Source organism: Notamacropus eugenii, chromosome 1 (assembly GCF_028372415.1).
Source record: "Notamacropus eugenii isolate mMacEug1 chromosome 1, mMacEug1.pri_v2, whole genome shotgun sequence".
NCBI classification, from domain to species: domain Eukaryota; kingdom Metazoa; phylum Chordata; class Mammalia; order Diprotodontia; family Macropodidae; genus Notamacropus; species Notamacropus eugenii.
In genome coordinates this window covers 290,202,122-290,223,730 of record NC_092872.1, presented here as the reverse complement: position 1 = coordinate 290,223,730, position 21,609 = coordinate 290,202,122, and the positions used below count along the sequence as shown (strand labels likewise).

Here is a 21,609-nt window from a genome sequence, read left to right as displayed (position 1 = left end):
TGACTCAGACCATCAAAGGCAGCTGGCCATTCATATGAGGTTATTCTATAACTGACAGCATCACCTCAGCTAAGAACAATGAACAGAAATTCAGATATGGTAGATCTGGTGCCAGTGTGTGAGATGAAGGCATGTAAAGGGAAGAAACAGATCTGAGCCTTTCTCCATCACCAAGCAGAGTATTTATGGCTGGACCACTCAAGGGATTCCCAGTGAGTAGCATTACCATCCCATGGGTCAAAAGTCCATGCCTAATGCAAGCATGTGTAATCAACCAATCAGGACAGACTGGAGGAATCTTAGAGACATGTCTAGTAGATCTCCAAAGCGGTTGTTGTTACTACACTAACGACACTCTTGTATCTAAATTTTCCCAGGATTTTCAGGAAAGAATTGCTCATCTTTGAGGACTTTATTGCCCCTCCCAACTCTTTCTGTTCTCCTCCTATTTCTTCCCCTTCCCCAACTCAAGTAGTTTTCAGGGTTTGGGAAGAAAGTAGCTTCTTTCACCAAGAAGTTAGAGATTCCTGGCCTCATCATCGAATCACACGATTTCATAGTTTGAAAGGATCTCAATGTCCACCTCATTCAACACATAACTAAAAAAAAATGGTTCACAACACCATGTTGGACAACTGCCTATTCATCCTGCTTGAAGACTACCAGTGAGGGGAAATCTCAAGGCAATCCATCCTCCTTTGTCACAGCTCTCATTATTAGGTTGTTTTCCATGATATCAAGCCAAAATTTGCTTGACTCTTCTACTCATCACTCAGAGTTTTTCCCACTGGGAGCAGGCACATTAAATCTGATCTCTGTTCCCTAGGAAATTCTTCAGATCCACGTGCATCTAGCCATGAGTAAAATCAGTAGATAGTGTTATTGTGGAAATCATTTTGTGTGTGTGTGTGCTCAAACATGCTATAAAGATATTGGATGAAGGCAGGATTCCATGTTCCCCGAGAACTGTGCTAACCCAAAGGCCACTCTCAACTCACCAGTTCATTTCTCTCTTCAGAAAGCAGGGCGTTGCGATCCTCCAGCTTCCTAATGATTGCACTCAATTCTGCAATTTTAAGTTGAAAGCGCCGGGCATCTTTCTCATCCAACTGCTGTTCCTGAAACAAGAATCAACTGCAAATAACTGGCCATTGGTCCAGGTTCCTCCAAGTTCCCCATGCCCCAGACCACTCCAAGGAAACCATCCTATTTCTTGTTCATGCTCTGATCTGAGTCCCAGTAGCTTGTGACTATGGTCCCAGAAGGATGCAACTGAGGTCGCTGTATCATTGCATATTGCAAGATGATAATGGAAATGGAAGGAGAGCAGAGATGTAGGGAATAAGGCAGATAGATGTCAGAGGTGGGCATGTGCATATTCAGATGTCACAGAGGTCAGACACATGAATGAAAACATTGAATGTTCATCCAATGTTTTCCATATTTGCCACTGTTGGACTGAGTGTTCTCCATTGAGGGAAGCCTCTCTACACTTTCTGGGTTCCTATTTAGTCCAAAGCTAAGTTGGCCTTTTATTGAGGACCTTGACACACATGTGTTTCCCTGAAGGTGCATGTGCTGCCATCCAAGGCTTCTTCAGGGGCCAAAAACTTATTTTTTAAAAATATTTTGAGAACTATATTTCAATATAATTGGCTTCCTTTGCAATCCCAAGTATTTTGTTTTAGGCATTTAAAAACATTATTCTGAGAAAGTGCTCGTAAGTATCACAAGAGATGGCCAGGAGGTGGGTGGGTGAGGGGATCCAGGACACCAAAGAAAAGGGAGAACTGTCCTAAGGGGCCCACAAAAACAGTTCTGGGGGCTCCTCCAGAACTCTATCCTGATTTCAGTATTTTAACTTGCACTGTCATCTAACTAGCACCAGGGGAAAGAAATTGTGTTTCTTGTCCTCCAAGCCAGGGCAAAGTCTAATTAGATTGATGATGGACATGTTGTTGCCATCTTGGAATCTTATCCAATAGAAATACAGCTTTTGGTTCAATGTCAATCAATGTCCCTGAGTCTACTGGACAGTGAGATGGACTTCCTCAGTCAACAGGTGCAGGAGAGGCTGGGAACAAGGGATTTCACCACTTGGGCATTTCTGGACCCTCAGATTTAAGCTGCTGCTCCCCAGAATGCTAACCAAGACATCTCCCTGATGATCAGCTGTGAAGACAGGGCTAAGCTGGGGCCCAGCCAGGTGGGGTCAGCTGCCTGAAAATCCTCCCACTCACTAGCAAAGCAAGGCAGAAGCAGAAAGGTGATGCGTGACTTAGTGGGGCATTGGCAGAGTAACTGGGAGGGTCTTAGGACCAGAGAGGCCCACATGGAAACAAACCAAGTAAAAGCAAAGGTGAGCGGGAAGCTTGTGCATCCCCTCCCTTGATGGGGAGCAGCATGGAGTGGGTGAGGTTGGGAGATGTTCAAATGAGGCTGAGCTCTCCGTGGGCTGCACGGAATGCAGAGAAAAGAATTCTGAAAACCAGCAACCACTGTTAGCATCCTGCCGGACCAGCTGTTAGCAAACCTGTGAGTGCAGCTTGCCAAGGGAAGGCCACACTTTCAGCTGCATAAATAGTCAGAAAGCAAAAGCAAAAGAAATCCCTCTGTCCACCAAGATGAACCAACCCAAACCCCAAGGAGCCAGAGCCCTTCTGGAAGCAGGCACAAGCCCAGTGAGTGGCTCTGCTGTGGCTCCTCGAGGCTCCAGCCTTGGGTCAGGGCCAAGGAGAGGTGCTTACAGGGCTTCCTGAGTGGTCTGAGGCGTCTCCTGCACCACTGCCATAAGGAAGCTCTCGTTTGGGGCTGCCCAGATGCCGATCGGCCTCTTTGACCTGAGATAGCTGTTCATCTAAAGCCTCTTTTTGGAGTTGAAGTCTCTGAGCATGCCCGGCTTGGACCCCTAACTCTCTCTCCAGCACGAAGACTGCTCTGTCTTTAAACTTTATCTCCTCCATCTACAAGGAGAACAAAACACAGTCACACACCCATGCATGGTACAGGTCTGCAGTTACCATAGAAACAGGAAGAGAGCCCTGGAGCAGCCTCCTGAGTGGTACCCAAGGCAACCGTATTCCAGTTCTATGCAGGCATCTGATGCCTTGTCATGAAGGGAGCCTGGCCCTCGGGGTAGACTTGAGGGTCTCAGCTCCGACTTGTTTGGTCCCAACTTGGAGCATGGAAGTGGTTCACCTTGTGCCTGTTTTTTCTTGATCCATTCTCCAATGATTCCTGTGATTGTGGCCACCATCCTCTCAGAGAAGCAACTTGAAGTGCACCTGTCCCAGACCTATCTGGGATCTATTCATTCATTTGGAGACACTGTCTTTTTCAGATCATAGAATTTCAAGGTATTTTAATCCAGCCTCAATAGAATAGAAGAAATTCGCCAACTGTTCTTGATAGATTAGAGGTGGCCAAGTCAAAACCTTCAACTGCCTATTTGCTGTCACTCCCCTTCATGGGCTTTGGGGACCCCTTCTTCCTCACCACAAGTTGATCTGTGCTCAAAGCCTGGAAACTCATTTGAGTTTAAATATGGCATAATTTTCAAGGGAGACAACATGGTTAAATGCTGTTGGAAGTAAGGAACACTGGGTTCAAGGCTAACCTCTGACACATGTCAGCTGAGTGAGCCTGGACAAGTTGCCTAACACCCCTCCCCCAGGCTGCTCCCTAAGAACTGATGTTACTGAGCAGGTGCCAGTCTACACTGGTGGAGGGAGATTCCTCCCTAGGAGTTCCCTACCATAAAAACATCCCAGGAGATCAGCCCCCAACATGACCTCAGTAAACCATACCTCCATTACTGTAATAATATTGTTGTGGTTTTGAATAATAGTGACCCCTCCCATTTCCATAGCACTTTCTGTTTTGCCAGTTAATTTGACATCTTCAGCAAAAGCATATTATGCCCATTTCACAGATGAGCAAACAGAAAACAATAAAATAAATAAAAGTTGAGGACTGAAAGCTACTTCCAGCTATGTGGCATTAAAAATAATGACTCCATATGAAAGCTTTGGCTAGGGAGGAGATTTAGGGGAAGGAAGAAGGCACTGGTGGGGACCCTCCAGTTTTGCCTCCACCAAGTCCCAAGCCTTTAGAAGACATAGTAATCATATCCAGGGAAAGTTTGGTTTTGAATTCCATTGTTTCTAAGCTAGATCCTCCATGAATAACGGTCTCCATGCCATCCCATTGTGCATCCCCCACTGGATCAGCACTTTTCCTCTCTGTGTGTGAACATGTGCCTCTCCCAGGAGATTTCAAGAGCTAAAGACAAATGACTTATTTCCCAAAAGGCCAGGGCACCATCCTGGGCTAGGATCAGTACCCTAGACAAAGTCCTACAATGGGAGAGCTTCCTATAAACTCTTCCTCCTGCAAGGACTGACAGGGAGACAAAAGGACTCACCTCTTTTCATAGGCAGCCTTCTGTTGAAGGCCTCCCCATCCATTCTCTGCTTTGAGGACAACAGAGACTGGTCCTGTTTGTGGACAATGGGATATTCCCTTTGGGAATAGAAAAACAGCTGGGGTTTTCTCGAAGTGTAGCAGAAGAGAAAACTTCCAACAGTGACTCTCAACAACCAAGCCAGAAAACCTGGGGCTTGGTGATGATCGGGTCCTGATCTATAGTCTCTCCAACATTCATAAAGGGCAGTGTCAATCTGGGCCTGGCCCTTCATAGGACTTTAATAGATGTTTGTTGAATAAATGAGTGGATGGATGGATGGATGGATGGATGGATGGATGGATGGACTACCTTAAAATCTAGCCTCAATTGACAGAGCAGAAACAGAATTGTTTAGACTTTTACTTGTTACCTGAATTTTCTAAAACCCTGAAGAATGAACCATTTGCTGAAGTTAGCTTTGAAATAAAGGAATGTCAGGTCTGAGAAACTGAAATTTCAGAGTAGCTATCACATCGTGGGCTGATGCAAACACAAGACAAGTTCAACAGACACTCCCATCTCAAAGGGAACCTGGCCTCTCTCCCCACTGGGGCAAACAAAGAGATTCAGGTTGCAGGGAAGTGTTAAATAGAGTAAGTTCTCTCGGTAGCTTCCCGACAATCAAAGCAAATGGAAAGGTGAGGAGAGCTATTAGTATAGGGAGGGGTGAATAAGAAAGAACAAAGACTTACTACTGACTTCGCAATTTTTGCCAAGCTCCCAGACCGGGTAACACAGCTCATACTTTGTGAGACAGGAAATGCTGAGTTTTCTCAGGCCAATGTGCCAGCTGCTGGGGTGTGTGTGTGTGTGTGTGTGTGTGTGTGTGTGTGTGTGTGTGTGTGTGTGTGTGTGTGTGTGTGTTCCTAGAATATACACCAACAGGTGATTAACAAAGTGTCCTTGCCAGGTAGTGTATGCATAGCCACAACCACTCCAGGTGTACGCCAGGCATGGCTTCCTTGCTGCCTTCTCAGGTGCAGGAACCAGCTAATGTGTAGCCAGAGAGCAATATGGCCACAAAATACGCAAACCCTTCGATTCCCAAAAGTTTGGTCTTCCTAAAGAAGAGGAAGGGAGGACCCACTCTGTGTTCATTACTGAGGATAAAGACTTTGCCTTTGTTTCAAAGCCCAGCTCTTCTTTTCTTATTTGGGGGACTCCTTGTTTTTATAGATCTTTGGGGTTTCTAAAATGCTCTCCTTGCAGCACCCTTTGGAGGTGATTATTATTATACCCATTTTACAAATGGACAAACTGGGGCTGAGAAGTGAGGTAACTTCCTAGTGAGCACACACATAGGTCATCTCCAAGGTAGTCTTTGAGTTCTGGTCTCCTACCTCACAGGATCATAGATTTGAAACAGAAAAGGACCTTCAAGGTCATGGAGTCCAACCTTCTCATTTTACACATAAGGGAAATGAGGGCAGGTGGAATTTGGTCAAGCTGACACATCCAGTCAGTGTCTAAGGAAGGATCCAAGCCTAGGTCTTCTTAAGTGCAGTGCTCACCACCACCCTGCCTATGGACTCCTTTCAGAGTTTACTCCACTGACCCACAAGGAATCTCAATTGTTTTTCCTCATAACACAGAAGCTTCAGACACTTCTCTCTTGGTCCACCTGAATAAAGCTCCACCTCTTGTTTTCAGACAGTTCCTCCCCTTCTATCCACCCCAGTGAAGGAGTCTCTTTCAATCCTTATTAATTCAAAGTCTTTTTAATTAGATTTGCAGGATGTCTGGCAGATCCCTTCTTACCAGCCTTTGTTAGTGTACTCCAGCTCTGGCCAGGAATCTGCCAACTCTATTTTGTAAGCCATGATCCACAAATCCAAATCCCATTTTCAAACTCTCCCTTCTTAGCCAGTTGCTTCCTCTCCCAGATTAATTTTTTTCTTCTGTGTCTATTTTCTTCAATAGGCAAAATGAGGAAGACACAACTTGGATCATGATGGTCTTCAGTTTCTGGCCCAAGATGTCATAACAATTGACCATTTTTTTTAGTTCCTTCTGAAAAGTGCCATTTGTGTCCATATGACTCATCAGAAATGGGCAGCTGAAATCCGCTTGGATAAGTCTGTCCCCTGATCTGTCTTGGATTCATGGTCTAGGAAGACAAGAGTCTCCTTAATTGGTGTCACATTTACAAAGAGCTGTCTCAGGAGCCCTGGACAGAGTTTCTGCCTCCTCCTCTTCCTCTTTGTGAGGGGATCCCTCTCCTGAGATCTCCTGCAGTGTTATCATATGGTTCTTGGGAGGACAAGAAGAAGCTTCCTCCTTAGAATATTCATCTCTCTTCTCTTGAAGATCTCAAATCTGTTTTATATACTCATCTACCACGAGCTCTTCTGTGGAGCTCACTTGTCATCTCTATCATTCTGGTAAAGTCACATCTCCCTCTTTTACCTCAGATCCCCTCCTTTTCCCCCACTGAAGTCTGCCTTCTGTTTTCTTCAGGAATCTTCCATTTCTCCTACCAACCTGGTGTTTGGAGTGGCAATCTTTCACCTTTTCCTCCAGGAGGGATAAACCCTGCATATTCCAGGCAAGTCACTGCTCAATTTCCCTTATACTCTCTCCATAACATAGAGATTTTCAGACTTGTTTCTTCAAGTTTACCTCTCAAACCTGATGGATACTTCTTACAGTCAATGATCATTTCTTAATAACTTGACAACCTTCCTCAAAGTGCTTTTCCTATCTCGTCATGTTCACAGTCACCACTGCCTCCCCTTCGGTCCTGTGCCATTCTCCCATTTGTTTCATTAACTTGCCCCCCTCTAACTGACTTTCTCAATTGCTCTGACCCTCTAGCCCTTTACTTACCTCTTCTTACTTACCTTACCTTGTCTAAGAGAAGGTGCTTTGGAAGTTAGATGTAGAGCTTGAGGCTCTGGGAGATAACTGGCAGCATGGATGCGGATTCAAGGGACCTGGATTTGACTCGCAGGCTATTCCTGCTTAGGGATCATCTCCATAAGTTCATGGACTCCATGAGCAAATAAAGCATTTTCCCTCCCTAGACTGGTTGAATTTCTCCAGTCCTTCCAGCTGTAGAGACAGCTGGTAGAATGCCTCTGAAGAAGCAAATGTGACCTTCACACCAATAGTTTTTCAGACTCCCTGGAGGTCTATGACATACTTTATTATTGGGGAGCTCAAAAGGTAATATAAAATAATGAGGGAGCAAAGATGGCATGGGGAGGCAGTTTCTTATGGAGCGTAGAAAGGCAAACCTGGAACTGGAAGACCCAAATCTCACCTCACGTGTCTCTTGTCTCTGTGAGCCAGAACAAGTCCCATCCTGTTCCTGGGTCTCCATTTCCTCATCTGTAAATGAGGAGACTGAGCCAAATGACCTCGAGGGTTGTTTATGGAAGTAACAAGACAACAATGCCTCCCAGGTGTTTGGAGAGGAACATGCTTAGCAGGCCTGAAAGTGTTACAGACATGTCAATGTCTGTTACACCAGTCAGTAATTGTGGGATGGATGGAGAAGTCCAAGCTTCTGGGTAAGTCCTTTGTGGTTCTGAAGCCCTCTTCATGTGTGGGAGCTCAGTGGCTTGTCACACTAACCTTATGAGGGAGGTGGGTAACCAACAGTCATTCCTCATCATCTGTGTGACCTTGGATGGGTGTCTAACCCTTTAGGGATCCATTTTTCTCACCCGCAAAATAAAAGGACTGGGCTGCCTGGTCCCATGATCCCTTCAGTTACATGCCCTCTGATCCTGTGAGTGACTGAGACCATGAAGGAGCCAGATTTTTAGGTGGAATAAGTCTCAGGTAAATCCTATCCTCCACAAGAAAGAAGATTTTTCATGTTGCTTTCACTGCATTGGTTATCTCCAGTTGATCTTGTCTACAGTTTAGCTGAACTTATCTGTTTGCTGTCTCTCCCTTTAGACATGAGCTTCCTGGAAGCAGAGACTGTCTTTTACCTTCCTTTGTATCCTCAATGCTTAGCATAAGGCCTGGCACAGAGTAGATGTTTAATAAATGCTTGTTAAGAGAATGACTGGCGAGAACCTGCTAAGGATTTTCATTCATTGTTGACAATGTGGAAAATAAAACCTACTGGACTGACCCACAAGCATCAGGAGTCCAAGAGCATCTTGGCAGTTGGTAAAACAGGTCTTCACATAGAGACAAGTGCTGGGCTTGGGGTCAGAGGCCCTGGCTTCAAATCTCAGATCTGGTCCTTTCCAGCTATATCCAGGGGTCACTTAGCTCTCTGGGCCTCAGTTTCCTCACCTGTAAAATAAGCAGGTCTTCTCTAAATCTATGATCCTAAATTCAGATACCTAGAAATCCACAGGAAAACTGACACAAGGGTAGGTATAGTCCCCATCTCTTCTCTTGACTTTCAGATTCAGGACCCTCTCACATATCTTGCTGCCTCCTGCATGATCTAAGTCACTTTGGTGAAATAGAAGCCAGCTTGAAAGAATGGCAGCTGGCTCTATGGGCTGCCTCCCATGTGGCAAATGGTGGCATTTAAGGACTGAGTTGGATGTGTACAGCAATCTCTTTATGTTGTTTTAATTGCTGATAGATGTCAGCATCCTGCTGTAACTGGGTCTTTCAACAGCTGGGGTGGAGGCAAGGTCTTTATGAATCACTTTCTTTTTTTAATTGGAAAGAAGGGATTTCCATTTGCCTATAATTTGTTGGCCTTCCAGGACTCATGATAGCTGACACAGGCTGCATTTTTGTGTTTTATGGGAGTTAGAATTAGATGCATGTATCACAAGTGTTCAAGAGATGCCCTAACAACATCCCTTCCTCTCCCTCCCAGGAGTGGTGCCCAACCCATGGCCCAGGCCATCTCACAGATGCACATTAATGGCTAGACACAGGATGGGAAGGGCAAATACCATTCCGCCATTGTTCCATCTGTCCACATGTAGAAAACCATAGATCCAGCAGAGCCAGGAAAATGGAATCACACGGAAAAACTGGCCCAGCCAGTGATGTCCAAGATGTGTATTATAAGCAGATCAGGGCGAAGGACAGCTCCACTGAACTTCAGCACTAGAGAACAGCATTTTGAAGTGCAGAGATTATGTGTATGGAAACAGCATCCACGCCTCAAGGCCATGGTCAGTACCACTGGAGAGGACAGGGCCTTTCCCCCAGCATTTCCATGTGGCACCTTGTAAGGACCTGAGGACAGTGACATCCCTGGAGTCTTCAGGCAGGTCCTCAACTGCCCATATGCAGAATTCTGTCAAGCCCCTTTGCCAGTTCAGGCTCCCTTCTTCCAACCCTCTCCTGCTTATCCATGTCATTCCTAGAGTGTTGGATGGGATCCTCCAGGCTATTTAGAGGAGAGTGCTCTGCAAGCCTGAGAGCTCTTTCTCTGCAGATATGAAGAATTCTGAGGTCTCCTGGGAACTTTAAGAAGACAGCATAAAGCCCAGAAGCACAGTTCCTGAGGCTCTCTCAGACGAATGGAAGCTGGAGATGCTTGTCTCTTTGGAGTGAATCTCACTGATAGACACTAAATGTGGGATAGTGCAAGTGTCCAGTTTGGCTTCTCAAACTCTCACTACTGGATTGGGAATGATATTCTCAATTTGGGGATATAGAAATTGAAGCGGGGGGGGGGGGGGGGGGGTAGGGGCTCACCCAGGTTGACACTACTAGTAAATGCAGGGGAGAGGATTTGAATCCAGGTCTTCTGATTTCACCAGGCCACCTTACTGCCCCTCAATAGCACCCTCTTCAGTACCTCCTTCTTTGGCCACAGGGCACTGGATCAGTTCACGTCTCATGAGAAAGGCCAGTCTCTGCCCAGAGCCAACTGAAAGCACAAGAGATGCCTAGAAATATCTAGAAGAAAGGGCAGTATCCAACATTCAACTTGGGAGTGATCAGATGGACTCCAGTAGTCCTAATGGAGGAGGGCTGGCCCAGTAGAACAGCCCATTCTGCAGATGAGGACACTGAGGCACAGAGAGCACAGGTCTGCCCAAGGTTTCACAGCCAGTAAAGAAGGAGCAGGAGCAAGGCTGGAACCAAGTCCTGCCTGTTCCAGGTCAGAGTCTCATGGGCCAGGTCCTATGGGTTGCTCCTATCTTCTGTGTCCTGGACTCAGCCAGCACACTCTCTTCCTGGCAGCTCCCCTATGTCCACTAGCATCCAAGGCACTCCCAGATTTATGAGCAGGTGGTCCTGCTGACTTCCCTCAGAAGAGAAGTCATTAGTCCCCCATCCCAAAGGAAGGGGAAGCTTTCCCAGCGGGTCTCTCTGCTTAAGCCCTTAGTCCAGCCAGTGGCCTATTTGGGAGACTTTTCTAATTGTTTTAATTTTCCAAAGCTGCAACCTGGGCCTGTCCCATGTCACTTGCAGTTCCCTCTGAATGTCCTGGGCAAGGCATCTGGACCAAGAGCTGAGGGTCTGGGCATCACACCTGGCTCAGATGCTACCTGCTGGATGACTGAGTGAACAGTTCCCCATAGTCTGAGATTCCTCTCCTGGAATGTGGGGGTTGCACAGTTCTCCCTGGGTGTGGGGGAGAAGGTGCTTTGCAGACCTGGCCACACTGGAGGGAGGGGAATTGGGTGTGCACACGTGTGTGCATCCACATATGCATGTACATGCATGGGGGGCAGGCAGGAACTGGAATTGATCATCAGCTATCCATTCCTCCACCACTTACAAAGGGTTGGGCTCTGTTTTCTCCTCTCAAACTTGACTATTTGGTGCCAACTGTGTCCTGGCCTTTGGGCTCTTTAGAGCCAGCCACACCACTGAAGCATGGCCCTTGATGTTGAGCAATACAGTTGGGCTCAGAGGACACACATCAGGGCAGAGAGAGCTCTGCCAGGGTAGTGGAGGGAGGCAGAAGGGAAGTCATGGGAGGGAATCATTGGCCCCATCACTGAGCATAAGGGTCCTTAGGGCAGGGGGCCCCACCATAGTCAATGCTAACAAATGGGAAAGGAGGACTCCAGTGAACTGAGCCAACGTGGATGAAAGAAGAGACCAGGGTTCAAATTCAACCTCCAGCACCCACTAGCTGTGTAATTCTCTTCAAGTTTCCCTGAGCCTCCATTTCCACATTTGTAAAACAAGGATAACAAGAGTGGGATCTACCTCCCAAGGTTGATGGGGCCATCAGGATATCTGTAAAGTGTTCTGGGAAGCTTCAGACACTCTAGCAAGGCCAGCTGTAATTATGCTGTGGATGGATCTAGCTGGCAGTCAGTCTGTATTCCTTGTTGGGGTTACTGCAGAGAGGGGGAACCTGGCCCAGCGAGCAGAATAAAAGGGGGTGAGAGAGTAAACAGTGGAGGTAGCCAAACAACTGAATGTGAGCCTGAGAAAATTTGGTTTGGAGAGGGTCAGGGAGAAGGGCTCCTGAGGCCTCCCTCTCACCTCATGAGCCTAGCCCTCTTCAAGGCTGGGATGAATCACATGCAGCCTTCTTTCGTCTGCAGAGGCTTTAGGCCCTCTCCTCCCACCCCAACCCCCAACACACACTCAAATGCCTGAATAATACATCAGAGAGCCTGGGGTGCAATTATCCAGCACCAGACCACAGGAAAGGCATTAACAATTCAGGGCTGGGCCCTGATGATGGGGGCAGGAGCAGGGATCATCTCCAGAACTGTGCTGTGTGTCAGCCTCATCCTGGCAAGGCACTCAAATGCCAAACCTTTCTTTGGCATCTGCAGGGAATCCAGTTGGAAAATGAGAGTGGCCAAGGCAAGAGTAATCCTGAAATTAGAGGTTTCTGCATTCCACTGCTTTACTGAACAGTGAAAAAGCCTTTACCCAGCCCTGCGCAAACAGCCACTGGCCAAGATTCCTTGAGCCTTTTGGGCTCAGAAAGGTCAAGGTCATGGAGAAGGAAAGAGGTGTCAGAGGCAGAATTTGAACCCAGACCTTCCTAACTCCCGGTCTAGCAGGCCTAGTGGCCTTCTCCAAATGATGAAGATGATGATGATGATAAACCTCAGATATTTCAGTGACCTTTTGGGGTTGGCAAAGTGCCTTATATAAGCACATTATCTGCTTTGAGGCTTGTTATGGACCTGGGACGTTGGAAGGATAATACTCTACACATATTCTCCTCATTTTACATATTATAAAACCGAGGCTCGGCTAAGGATTCAATGACTCACCCAAAGTCATTCAGTCACCCAGATGCCAGCAGATTGGAAGCAAAATAGAAAGCTGGGAGGGAAGGGGGTGCTGCTGACAAGAAGATGTTTACAATTGTGGAAATCCAGACCCAAGTCCTGAGAGTACCCTGCAGTCCAGAGCCCACTGTTGAGAGTAGGACCTGAAAGCCCTGTTAGCGCTGGCTACATCCATCCTGAGGGACTCTCCGCAGCCCAGGTCAGGAAAGTGGCAGTCCTGAAAAGGGATGAATCTGAGTCACTTGAAACAGGTCATAGTCTCCCTCTAAGAAGGCCAGGAAACAGGTGATTAGAATGGAAATATGTTTTACATGATTAGAGACCATCTCAGGATGAAAGGAGGAGAGGGAATAAGAGTAGAGGGTAGGGAAGGAGAGAATTTGGTGCTCACACTTAAAAAAAAAAGACAAATGTTAAAAACTGTTTTCACATTTAATTGAGGAAAAATTTTTTTAAATATTTTAAAAAAAATAAGTAATTAGAAAGATCTTTCCACTTCCAAGCTGTGACCTGATAATTTAATTGTCAGCTATTTCCATCACGGCTCCTAAAATTAATTTTAATTAATTAATTAAATGAGCTTTTAAAAGGATACCCAATCATGGTGTTCTTCCTGTGCCTGTACCTGCCTGCCTCAGACAAGCCATGAGCCTGGAAGATAGTCAGCCTGGAGGAAGGGAAGGAGGAGCTCTGCTTAGGCTGGTACTTTGCATCTTTCTGACATTCTCCCACCATTATCATGGGATTAGCAGCAGAGGGGGATTGAGGAGGTTGAAGAAACCAGGTTGCTTTTAAATGATTCTCTTGATGAATTGCTTCTTCAGTGACTTTCAGCATTTCCTGGGACCTCTTGTGGAGTCCCTGAGCACTAGAATGAGGCATGAGTGAATTTGAGGCTCTGAAGACACACTCCATGCATATGATTCATCCCAGCCTTGAAGAGGGCTAGGTTCATGAGGTGGGAGGGAGGCCTCAGGAACCCTCCTCCCTCACCCTCTCCAAACCAGGTTTTCTCATATAAAGGCAGATAAAGGCCACCATTCCCCAAAGCAACACAGCTAATGGGTAGAGAAACACTTCTCTTCTAGGTGACCCAATTTCAATCTAATCTCATATTTATTAGGGGTCTACAATGGGCAGGACCTTGGGCAAGGTGCTGGGGATACAAAGACATGAGGACATGACCCAAAGCCACCACAAAGCTTGCCCTTGGATCAAGAAAAGCAGGCTATTTTAAGGAGGGCCAGAGCCTAGACAGTTCCAGGGTTCAGAAAAGGCTTCTCCATGAGGTGGCTCCAGAAACAAAGCTAGAAAGGAGTCAGGCATTTTAAGAGAGAGCAACAAGAAGGGACTGTGCCCCAAGCATGAGGCTGGTCTGTGCAAAGACAGAAAGGTGAGAGATGGAACGCTGATGGGAAATGTGTCCAATAGGTCACAGATTTGAGAATGATTGATGGAAGACGGAATTATCATCTTAGGCCAAAGTCAAGATTGGTCAGCAAAGGGCTGTACATATCAAAGAAGCTGTTGGCACTCAGCAGACTCTTCTCTTCTTGCACACCAGATCAAAGGTTCACCTTAAAATCTGCCCCAAAATGCTGGTGTTTCAGGGCAATGAATGTTTTAATTACTCAAGTTCATGAATGCCAGATAAGATGTTTGTTCTCACCCAGGACTAAAATGGGTTATAGTGTTGGTGGTTTTAGTAGAATTCAGTGCTTCAGTAATTGTGAACTGGATCTCAGAATGTTGTCATGATAATCAGAGTTGGAACAGACCTCAGAGAACATTCTTCTGTTTCACAGATGTAGATACTCAAGCATAATTGATTAATAAACATTTATTAGGCTCCTATTCTGTTCTGGGCACTGTGCTAAGTACTTGGGGTACAAAAAAGAGGCAAAATATTGTTTCTGCCCTCCAGGGGCTCCCAGCTTAGTGGGGAAGACAAGGGGCAAACAAATGTATACAAACAAGCTCTGCACAGGATCACTGGGAATACTACAGGAAGGCAGGCACTAGAACTGAGTGGAGTTGGGAAAGGCTTACTCTAGAAGATGGAATCTCAGTTGGAACTTGAAGACTTAGGTTTGGCCTAAAGCCAGAAGACAAGACTGAGGAGGGAAAGTATCTTAGGTACCAGGGACAGCCAGGGAAAATGGCTGGGAGCCAAAAGATGAAATGTTTTGATCAATAAACAGTCAGGTCAGGGTCACCGTACTGAAGAGAACGTGTCCAGCAGTGAGGTATACAGAAACTGGGAAGGTAAAAGACGGCTAGGTTGTGAAGGACTTTGAATGCCAAACACAGAGTTCTCTATTTGATCTTAGAGACGACAGGGAGCCACTGGAAAGTCTTGGTGGGAGTGGGGGGGGGGGGGCGGTGTGTGTGACATGATTTGACCTGCATTTGAGGAAAATCACTCAATGGAAGATGGAATGGAGTGGGGAGAGACTTGAGACAGGTAGTCCCCCCAGTAGCTACTGTAATAGTCTAGGTGTGAAAAGATTGAGATCCTGCACTGGCAGTGTCAGAGGAAAGAAGGGGGAATATTTAAGAAGAATTATAGGCATCATCCTAGATATGGGGAGTAATAGTGAGGAGTCCAGAATGACTCCTAGATTGTGAGCCTCAGGGACCGGGGGAATGGTGGTGCCCTATACAGTAACAGGGAAGGGAAAGGGTGAGGGTTTAGGGAGAAAGATGATGGGCTCTGTTTGGGACATAATAAGATGTCAACAAAGGCAGCTGGAGGTGCAAGTTTGGAGATGAACAGAGATGCATGTGTGACTCATCAGGACAGAGATGGGGGCTGCTAAGATGACAAAGAAAGATAGGCTAAAGGGAAGGAGGGCCCAGGGCAGAGCCCTGAGGGACACCCAAAGGGAAACAGCTTGCCCAAGGTCACACAGTCATATTTCTTTTCCTGTATATACAATGCGGTTGGACCTAAGGAGGCAGGGGTCCATTATATAGAGACACTGAGTGCTTTCCTTCAGTGAGAGGGCTATAGTTCTGGGCAGGACCATATGACCAAGGACTATATAGGTCCTAGAGAGTAGTGCAGGCTCAGGAGAAAAGAAAGAGTAAATTTGACTGTCCATGGAATCAAGATGGTGACCCAGAGGACAGACAGGATAGATGTCTCCACCTGAGCTTGGCTCCTCTCTCAGCCTTGATTTCCTCATCTCCAAAACGAGGAGCTTGCATTACATGGTCTCTACAGCCCCTTCCTGTTCCAAATCTGTGATACTTTGTACTTTTTCTGTGGGGTGAAAATAAAGTCCTACCTGTGACACATTTTTAGCCTGAGTGCTAGCACAAGGTCTAAGGGTCCTTCCTACTCCCCTTCTCTGTCCAGAACCAGACTCGTCCAAGTTCTGAAGTCTGGTGAAAACATGGGGGAAGGGGAGGGGCTCATGCCAAAGGAGCCTTCAGTCCCAAGACTGAACCTCATCTATCCAAACCCAGAGTTTTGGTTTGGGTTCACAGGAGGCACTGAAAACTTTTTAGCAGGGCAAAGATTTGGACTGAGTTGGACTGGACCTGGAACAGTGGCTCCACTATGGGCTAAGCATGCAACACTTTGAAGGCATCTCCCTCTCTGGGCTTCACTTTCCTCATCCATAAAACAACTATAGCTCACTAATATCATTTTAAAAATCACCTCAAGATTTATAAAAATGCGTTCCTCATGTCTACCTTGCCATAGTAGATGGAACCAGTATTATCACCCCCATCTTACAGATGAGAAAACAAAGTCTCAGAGAAGTGAAATGATTTGCTCAAGGTCACACAATAAGTGGAAAAGCTAGGACTTGAATCTGGGTCTTCTGACTCTAAACCCCACGATCTCTCACAGCCCTTCCAGCTCTGAAGAATCAGCAGAAACTCAGGAGGTCTTTGCTGGCATTCTTGGAGCCATGTCCTTGGTCGCTGTGCCTCCATGATATACAGGGAAAGTACAGGTAGCTTCATGCTTTGTAGTTTTATTCCCAGTACCTAGCACAAAATCTAGTTGTAGTATTTAGAAGCTATTTCAATGTGGCCACTAGGGGGCACAGAGGATAGAGTGTTGGACAGAAGAGTCAGAAAAGTCTGAGTGAGTGCTTATCTGGACTCATATCCTTCCTTTTGCTGCTGCTATGACTACTGCTACCACTACTGCTCCTCTTCCTCCTCCTCCTCCTGCTGCTGCTACTACTACATAAAGCTTACACTTATATGGCACCTACTATGTGCTTGGCACTGTTCTAAGTGCTTCATAAATATAATCTTATTTGATCCTCACAACAACCCTGGGAGGTAGGTGCCATTAAGATCCCCATTTTACAGAAGAGGAAAAATAAGGAAGACAGAGATTAAGTGACTTGCCTAAGGTCACACAGCTAGTACATGTCTGGGGTTAGATTTGAACTCAAGTCTTCCTCACTATTAATTCATTGCTCTATCCACTACTCCACTGAGCAACTCCTATTATTATTCACATCCAAACAAGAGATAGGGTTAGTTAAAAGGATAAAGTAAATGACTTTAAGTATGTGAAACTGAAAAGCTTCTACAGACTAAAAGAATGTGTCTAGAATAAGAAATCTTGTATCAAATTTCTCTGATGTGGGCTTGGTAGCCAAGCTATACAAACCACTAATAAATATATATAAGACTAATAACCATTCTTCAATAGATAAATGGTCAAATGATATGAACAAACAGTTCTCAAAAGAAGAATTACAAACTATTCATAACCATATAAAAAAAGTTCCAAATTGTTAATAATAAGAGTAATGTAAACAATAACCCTGAGGTTTCACCTCATACTCTGAAAATTGGCAAAGAAGGAAAAAGATGGCAATAAGCAATACTGGAGGGAGTGTAGAATGAGAAGTGCACTCATGCATTGTCGGTAGACTTGTAAAATGGTACAACCATTTTGGAAAACCATTCAGAATTATGCAAATAAAATGACTAATATGTTTGTATTATTTGACCCAGCGATTCCATTACTGGATTTGTACTCCAAGAAGGCCATTGATAAGAAGAACGTCTCCACATACTTCAAAACATTTACAGCAGTGCTCTTTGCAATAGATAAGAATTGAAAACAAAGTAGATGCCCATTCTTTAGGAAGTGATTAAACATATTGTGGCACATGAATGTAATGGAATATGAATGTGCTGTAAGAAATGAAAAATACGATGAATATTTAGAAACATTAGCAAATCTATATAAACTGATGCAACTGAAGCGAGCAGAGTAGAGAAAACAATGTATACTGTAATGGCCACCATGAAAATGGAATGAACAACTACCAAACGAAAAATTAAAAGGGAATAACACAAAATACAAACATCCAACAGGACTCAATGAAGACAGATGAGAAGACACCTCCAGAGCACCCTTTAGCAGAGATGGGAGATTCACAGGTGTTACAAATTGCACATGTTTTCAGACTTATTAAATGTACTGATCAGTTATGCTTGATTTTTATATTTTTTTCTTTGTCTATACATACACACACATGAGCACACACACACATATATACACATAGCTATATGGAATGGCTCTCTGGGAAGGGGAGGGTGAGGGAAATTCATGGAAGTGATGGTGGTGTAAAAAACAAAAGCTATCAATGAAAACTTATTTAAAGAAAAAAGCTATCTTTGCTGTCCAGCAGTTCTGATCTCCACCCTGTGCTCCAGCAATGTGAAGGTCAATGTGGGCCAATCCTGTAGTCCAGTGCCATTGATGAGTGAGTAAGGCATGCACATTTCTCAAGGGTACCATCAAAAACAACAGTGGAGGTTAGGTTAATCTTAATTGAGAATGACTAGGGCATTCCCTTCCCCAGTCATTGCCACTTTACCCTTAGAAATAGTGCCCAAATCTAATCATAGAATGATTGTGTCTTTGAAATGTTAATGGGTGAAGAAGTTACAGAAATACCTAGAACAAAATCCCAACGTTATTGGGGAAAATAATCCAACAACTTTTCTGCCACCATTTTGTAAATTCTTACTGCTTTGTAAAAATCCTTCACTCATAAACTATAAACCACATTGAGTAATAATAATCAAATGCAAAGAAGTTGTAAACATCATTACTTTAAATCTTTTCATTAATCATATATTTAGTTTTAACTGGAGGTTCAACCATGTAGTTGAACTGAACTGAAAATCTCAAAGTTTACAAGTTTGACAAAACAGGACTTTATGAGATATTAAATATCCCTTAATTTTAGACAGAACCATGATTCTAAGAAATAGAATGTATTTCCTGTTTTTTTTTTCTGATGTTGTTTGGTCTTACCACAGAAAGACTTTGTTGGAAAATGCCAGTGTTGAAGCTTCCCATACTAGCTAAACTCAGCAGTGGGAAGGGGTTAGTCATATTTGGTGGGAGAAGTGTGGGGCCCATCTCACATTGGGATGTGAGAAAGTTATCTTAAGTTTTTCTACGTTTCTAAAACAACCAAGGCCCTGCCACAGTTGTGGGGGGCCCTACACTACTCAGTTATCTGCACTGGTTCTCCCTTCTTGGACTATATCTTGCATCTCAATAATTTTCAAAAACCAAAATGGCAGCTACATGATATGCACAACACAGAAAAAGCTAGCTGAAGAAACCAAACAAAATCCGCCCAGCCCAGACCCATCCCCTCTTCCCCCAACAAAAGGAACTAAGAGCCTCCCACATACCAGCCTGCGGATCTCTCTTTCACACTCTCTCTTGATTCGAGAAATCTCCTCCTGGTGAAGGTGATAGACACTCCGGATTTCTGCAGCCTTGATCTTGTCGGCCTGGATGACCATGGTCAGAGCTTCTTCCACTTGCTTTTTGGCTCCCTTGAGCTCAGAAATCTCTTGCTGCATTTTGATCTTCTCAAACTCAAAGCCCTTCTTGGCCTCCTCCCGCGCTTCGGAAATGAGCACGGTTTTGACCTTGTCGGGAGCGCTGTCCCGCAGCGCGCTGAGCAGCGCTTGCAGTCGCTGATTCTCATTGTCCTTGATTCTGATGACGCGCAGTAGCTCGGTCTCATGCTGTCTCAGGAGCGCCTCGCGGACAGCCTGGAGCTCCTTCATCTTTTCTTCGTGAAGCTTGGCTTTGAGCTCGGTCACCAACACGGTGTTTTTATGCTGCTCGTGCTCCTTCACCTGCCGAATCTCCTGGTTTTTCTCCCGCTCGGCCTTACTGACCTGAGAAAAGGAAAGAAGGACAACCTTAGGAGACGTCTGTGAATGCAGAGAAGGTCACTGGAGCACAGTTGTGCAAGGGTACAGTCTTAAAAGAAGAGGGGGGAGTCTTTACTCGGGACTTTTCCCACCAAATCCCAGAGGAAAGAATCAAAGTTACAGGAGTAAGTATCTTCTAGGATTCGGCACATTTCTAGTTGACTGCCCTTTAAAATCCACGACATGAAAACATCATAGGGAAATGTAGGGAGAGGAAGTCAACTCTCCAAACCAATGTGGACCCTAGAATCACCAGGGCCAGTGCCACGGAACTTCTTTCAATGTTGATTCTTGGTATATAACATGGTATATATTCCATACTCACAACCACATTCCATGATAAATGACAGGATAAATGACTCTCTTTTGATAGATAGTAGACAAAGACTGCATCGGGAGGCCGATTTCATTGATCCATGTAAATTGCCCACATCCACCATACTGCTGCCATTCCAGGTCAGGCTATGCGAACAAAAGGCAAATAAATGTATGGCGGAGGACTGAGAGTATTGACCTGGGAATCAGCAGACCCGGGATCTTGGCCAGTGTCTACCACTAACAAGTCAGATGACAATCTATTCCACATAATCATGGAATCTCAGTTCTGGAAGGATCTCGGGGTCTATCAGGTCCAAATCCAAAATGAATAAGAATCCACCTATTGTAAGAACACACCTACTCTTATAAGTGGTTCCACTCCGGAGGAACCCCACTACCTCCTCAGATGCTTTTCAATAGCACTGATTATTATGAAGGTTTTCCTTACACCCAACTCAAGTCTTTTCTGCATTGCCCATTGTTCCTAACTTTATCTGCTAGGGTCAAACAGAACAAATCCTTCTATGCTTCAGCCCTTCAATTGCATGCCTACACTGTCTTCTCTGCTCCAGGCTCAACTTGCTCAGTTCATTTATCTAATTAGTGTGGGATGATCTCATGACCATTCCCTCACTGTGGTCACCTGCCTCTGACTTATCAGTGTTCTTCCCCATCGTGCCACTTGCAAATGTAGAGGTCTGACAAGGGCAGCAGACAGTGGCACTGACTTCTATCCTCAGGGGAATACTTCTCTGATGCAGCGAAAAACAAAGGTACACAATGACCACATTTTATAATGTACATTTCATTCTATACCTAGAGCTCACTGTTGAAAGGAAGGAAACCTGTTTTGCCCAGAGGCAGATAGGTCTGGAGTCAGGAAGACTTCCATTCAAATCTAGTCTCAGATACTTACCAGTTGTCTAGCTAGTAGGTCATTTGCTAGCTGGGCAAGTCACTCAATCTCTATCTGCCTCAGTTTTATCATCTGTAAAATTGGGGTAATAACCCTACTTCCCAGGGTTGCTGTAAAGATAAAATAAAGTATTTGCACAATGTCTTGTAAATCTTAAAGCACTATGACACAGCTTCTGTTGTTATTCACTCTCAGTCCTCTGATATCACAATGTGTCACTACCTTGATAAAGTAGTTGGGTGGCTCTGTGAATAGAGCTTTGAGCCTGGAGTCAGAAAGCCCTGTGCTCAAATACAGCTTCAGACACTAACTAACTGTATGACCATGGACGAATCCCTTAACCTCTGTTTGCCTCAGTTTCCCCATCTGCAAAATGGAATTAATAATAGCACCTACGTACCAGGTTCAAAATAGAATATTGGTAAAGCACGACACCTGGCACATAATCAGCACAATGAAAATGTTAGCTAATTAATAGCATTGTTTTCCCTATGCTGTCACATGGTATTTTATGTTTCCATGTGTTCCTG

General features: G+C 45.1%; 1 protein-coding gene across 2 annotated transcripts in view; it reads right to left on the bottom strand.

The window, feature by feature from the left end:
• The window catches only part of JAKMIP3 (Janus kinase and microtubule interacting protein 3), a 136,021-nt gene that overhangs the window by 70,472 nt on the left and 43,940 nt on the right, over positions 1 to 21,609 (bottom strand). For both annotated transcript variants that reach the window (XM_072629108.1, XM_072629109.1), the window contains exons 2-4: positions 19,312 to 19,809; positions 2,748 to 2,963; positions 999 to 1,118 (exon numbers count right to left, since the gene is read on the bottom strand). In XM_072629108.1, coding sequence (XP_072485209.1) covers positions 999 to 1,118; positions 2,748 to 2,963; positions 19,312 to 19,809 — 834 coding nt within the window. The remainder of the gene's footprint in view (positions 1 to 998; positions 1,119 to 2,747; positions 2,964 to 19,311; positions 19,810 to 21,609) is intronic.